Raw genomic sequence first — 4,701 nt, forward strand, 5'->3', positions numbered from 1 at the left:
CGCCCTCTTCTCTTCTGCCTGCGGCGTCAGATGCTTGTAAAATTCGCTTATGAAGGGTCCTGGATCACGGGGTGTGCCACGCCGGTATATCTCGCCCCGGCCGACTTCTTCGCGTAAGCTGTCTGTAAATTCTCTGATCCTCTCGTCCACGATGGCATTCCCCATGGGGTCTTTGTCTTCATATTCGGACTCGTGGCTTTGGTCGCAGCACGAAGCGAGCTCGACTTGTTGCGGATGGGCCTTGTGGCAGGCATGCTGCTTGTGAAGCTTTCTGAGCGCTTTCGTCGCCGCGCTGGAGACCAGCTCTGCACTTTGGCGCGTGAATCTCTGGTGCGATAGTAGTAGTTGCCGTAACAGTCGTCGTCGTCGTAAAAGTCCGTAGCTTGCGTCGAGTTGAAGATGGCAACTGAGTCGTCACTCGCCGCGTACGACTGCTCGCTTCCGCCAGAGGAACTGTCATTGGAAGAATCGTCACCAGAGGAACCGTTATCAGAGGAACCGTCATCAGAGGAACCGTCATCAGAGGAATCGTCATCAGAGGAATCGTCATCAGAGGAATCGTCAGCACCGCTCTCGTCGTCATCCTCGACTTCGACGCGGCTCCTCTCCGCACCGGCGGTGAGCTGGTTCTCCTTCCAGAGGTCGAATCTCTCGAGCGCAGCACCCCAGTGAGAACTGCAATGCGACCTTCGTAGAAAGTCCCTCATTTTCGAGGGAAAAGTCCCCGTTAAGGGGAAACTCTTTTCAAGGATAAACTCGTTGCGAAAGCTTCGGAGACTCGAAGCCGTCACGCGAGACAATTTTTTCATGCACCTTAAAGGCTTTGGAGCTCCAGCTGATCTGCTCTTGGCCACTCCGGAACAGAATTCGAAGTCTTCTCGCCTAATCAGTCGTGGGTCAACTTCCCAGTCCTCGTTCATGCCTGGGGCGAAAGCATGATTGCCGTAGATGGCGATTAGGCAGGAGACCACAAACGGGATCCCCCGAGGAGCCATCTGTGAAGTAAGGAAAGAGTATGAGTTTTTCAATTACTCGTTAGTTGGATTCACGAAGGATACCGACAATGATAAAGGTGACTGACCGACTTTTTGATAACCCCAAAATAAGGGGGCTCGTCAGATTTTGTGTAGACACTTTTTTATACTCAGCCACACGCACGCATACATAAGTACAAGAGGGCAAAGGTCCCGTTTCAAGATTTTGAACACCAAGCAGAAGCACGGAACGGACCTACGTGGCACCACTCTGCAACGCGAAAAGAGGCCGAGGGCTGGGTCAGAAGGCCTTGGGCATGGTGTTCCCATGTCGTTTCCACCACACACACACATCTGCATGTAGCCATCTTTATGCTGTTGGTTGCTAGCTCAAAACTCGACCGCACTCGTTTGGGATAAGCGAAGTTTCTACTTCTACATTCGCAACACCAAGCAGACTCCAAGTCAGGTGCGGCCCTGGCCAGACCCAACCCGAAACCTAGTCAGCCCATGTTCCTGGCAGCCTCTTGTCATTGATCACACAATCGGCCTTTTCGCGCGCGAATCCCAAACAGGACGGCCCGCAACAGGCCCTTCGGTCGCCGGTAAGGCTCACAGGAAGATTGGGTAGGCAAGGCAGATCGGGACTGGGTTCGCGGAGAGGATGGTGTATGGTTTGGAGGCAGCCGACTTTGCTGCTATGGGTCATGCGGGCACCTCGGTGTTGATTCACAGAGGACTGGTATGGAGGTTTTTTCGATCATCCTGTGAAGAGCCTGACTCCAACTTACGTCTCGCTTTCTAAGCCTGGCTCGAATACGAGGAGTGCGAATTTTCCAGTCCAAGTCAATTTTGCCTGAGGAAAGTGATGATAGAGAAAAGGTCCTGGCGCCTTGCGCCTTTCCTGAGATTGCCGTGCCTTGGATGGAATACAGTGGCCCGCCGAGAGAAACATCAGTTTATCGACTGTAGCCCCGCATGGCATATACCTCAGAAAGGAAACCGCCAACAATTCTCGACTCGTTGCGACAACCTCCATCCACCTATACTACCTCCCCTTGGACTTCAATGCCTCAGCCGCTCGGTTCTGCTCCCTCCACTCGTCTTTCATGTCGGTGAAAATCCCCCACACATTCTGCTTGCAGATGCCCACAAACTGCACGAACGCCAGCCCGTCTTCCTTATTGCGTTTCGAATACTGATCCTTGTCCTTCTCAGAAAGTAAACTCAGAAAAACGCCCATTATGGCGTCCTTGACATCGTCAGATGGACTGCCGGCACTGTCCCTGTCCCTCCGCGGAGACCACGACCAGGGCCTGCCACCATCCACTTCCGGGGTGCTGTGCCGGGATCCAGACTTTCTGATCGCCTTTGTGACTGTTTTGGCCTTGTGCACTTGAGCAGCAAGCCGCTTGGGCCATCTTTTCTTCGGCGTCGGGCTTTCAGGGACATGGTTGTCACCAGCCTCAAGCGAAGGCATCACGTCCCCCTCGGTACCGCCATAAATGTCCGTCTTCTGTGCCCCAAGACTCATATCAGCGCACTGGCTCGTCATGTACTCCATGCTGTTCTTCCTCGCGCTCATCGGACTGCCGCTCTCCGATACCTCGGTGGCTCTTCTGTGGCCGCCGCTGACATTCTCCACCACGCTCGCTACCGCAACGTGGTTCATCGCATCGTGAACAGCCTGCGACAGCCTCCAGACATTCCCATCAACCCTCTCGTAAGCCGGCAGCTGGACCAATCGCTCCATGCTTTCGACCGTCTCGATGACCGTCTCCCTCGGCGTGCGAAACCACTCCATGTGCCGCTTTCCGCACTCCGGACAAGCCGTGACGACGAGATTCTCGTGCCGCAGCGCCAGGCGCGCCAGCTTCTCCGCCTTTCGCGCCGCGAAGAACGGCCCGCCGTGCGTCTCGTGGATGATCTGCGTGTTGGCCTTGTAGCAGCCATTCGACTGCGCGAGCCTCTTCTCCGCCGAGGACCCAGTGTAACCAATCTTGAAGAGGGCGGGGTCCTCTGTGTGCGCGAGAACGTAGACTATTCCTTCCGTTTCTTGCGTCTTGGTGAGGCACTTGTACATCTCTGCGAGGAACGGCGGCGGGTCCCGGACCGCGCTCTTGTGGCGTAACTCGACGGTGAGGAGCGCGAAGACCCTCTCGTCGAGGACGGCGTTGGCGGCTTCGGCGGCCTCGACGGCGGAGACTTCTTCCGTGGGGGTCACTTCCAGGCTGGCCAGGGGGTCGGTGACGGCTTCCATGACAATGGCCGAGTCGCCTTCCGAGCTGGGAGGTGAGGGGAGGTGGTGCGGTTTGGACGTATCGGAAACCCATAGGCTGTTGTCGCCGGGCGCGTAGCTGGCGGTCGAGTGATGGATGTCTGTCCCAGGATGGGCCGCGACTGGTCTCCTACTGATGGCCTGGAGACCATCAGTTGAACCAAAGACGGAGTCATCTGCTGGCTGAGGTTCAGGCGGTTTCACAGCCTGGTGGTCCAGCACACTCTCTCGGCTGTCCATGACGCTGTCATCGTTGCCGTGGATGCTCTCACAGGTTGGAGAGCGGCAGGTAGGAGGCAAACCATCCGGGTCCTGACTGCTCTGTTCGTGCTCGGTCGTCTCCACCGTGAGGGTCGAAGCCGAGATGGCCTTCACAGAAGCATCCGGTATGCCTGGCGAGCAAGTGAGATCCGTTTCAGCCTCGTCAGCCTCAACAACCTGCACGCTCGCAGTGATCTTGGCGGAGAGCCAGGAGTACTTCCACCTTTCAAGGCTCACGCTTGGCTTCACGACGTGCATCCCGCAATGCGTACTGTTCAGAAAACCCGTCAGCTGCTCAAAGAAAGCCTCCGTCATGGGACACGCCTCCTCTTGCTGAAGCAGGCATAGAGGCTGACGGCAGTCTCACGCCTCACGGCGCCAATGGGTTTGCTGCATCGGTCGCCGTTCACTTTGAAGCCGGAACACCTACTGAACTCACATCCCTCCACCGGAGGGATCACGCTGGAGCCATGCAGAATGGCAGCCAGCGCCGAGAGAGCAGTATGAGCTGTGTTGGTACCAGTCTCCATCGTGTGGGCGTAGTTGACAGGCGAGAAAGGGGCGGCCGAACGAAACGAGTGTCACAAAATGAGTCGAGCGTCACGAGGTGCGTGCCATTGGTTTGCAAGAGTCTCAGGGTGAGCCCTTCCGAGGAAGGCAAAGGCCCATATTACAGGAAATCGCAGACCCCCAGAGCCAACATGAGGCAACGATGAGAGGCCCAGAAGCGGCTCCGATCTGCAACCCGAGGGGCTGGGGGCTCGGATCTCGAGCGAGGCAACTGGGAAATCCAGGGGTTCTCTCGATTCTCTGTCTTGCTTGAGGTATACCTCCGGAACCGAACCCCACAAATCACCTGCAGGTAAACCGCCCGTTATGCGGTTGGTTGCTAGCTCGAACTTCAAACATACAGTTTGGGACAGGTCAAGCTCCGTACTTTGATAAGTCCTCACCAATTAGACCCCAACCTCCAGACCTGGCCGCGGACTTGAATCCACCCAGCCGAATCAGCTGGCCCCGTCCTGCCCGTTCGCGACAGCGTGACTCTGTATCGTTCGCACGGGGCGACCTGCAGCGCGGATTGCCTCACGCCAAGCCATCGACCTGCCATCGACCCAACGGCGGGTAGAAAGCGGGTAAGAAAACCCACCCTCCCCGGAACTGGTCCGCGGACCCAAGGACGTGATA

At 56.8% G+C, this 4,701-nt stretch overlaps 2 protein-coding genes across 2 annotated transcripts; both read right to left on the reverse strand.

Annotated features, from left to right (window-relative positions):
- Positions 1-47: 47 nt before the first annotated feature.
- On the reverse strand, positions 48-995 carry VDBG_08121 (predicted protein; the record flags this gene model as incomplete). The annotated part of the gene is made up of 1 exon (XM_003001816.1): positions 48-995. One exon carries the CDS (start codon positions 993-995, stop codon positions 48-50), a length of 948 nt encoding a protein of 315 aa, XP_003001862.1.
- A 1,027-nt stretch (positions 996-2,022) lies between these two features.
- VDBG_08122 (predicted protein) lies at positions 2,023-4,043 on the reverse strand (the record flags this gene model as incomplete). The annotated part of the gene is made up of 2 exons (XM_003001817.1): positions 2,023-3,644; positions 3,953-4,043. 2 exons carry the CDS (start codon positions 4,041-4,043, stop codon positions 2,023-2,025), a joined length of 1,713 nt encoding a protein of 570 aa, XP_003001863.1.
- Between the last annotated feature and the right edge of the window lie 658 nt (positions 4,044-4,701).

This window comes from Verticillium alfalfae, genomic scaffold (assembly GCF_000150825.1).
Source record: "Verticillium alfalfae VaMs.102 supercont1.11 genomic scaffold, whole genome shotgun sequence".
In the NCBI taxonomy this organism is placed as follows: Eukaryota; Fungi; Ascomycota; class Sordariomycetes; order Glomerellales; family Plectosphaerellaceae; genus Verticillium; species Verticillium alfalfae.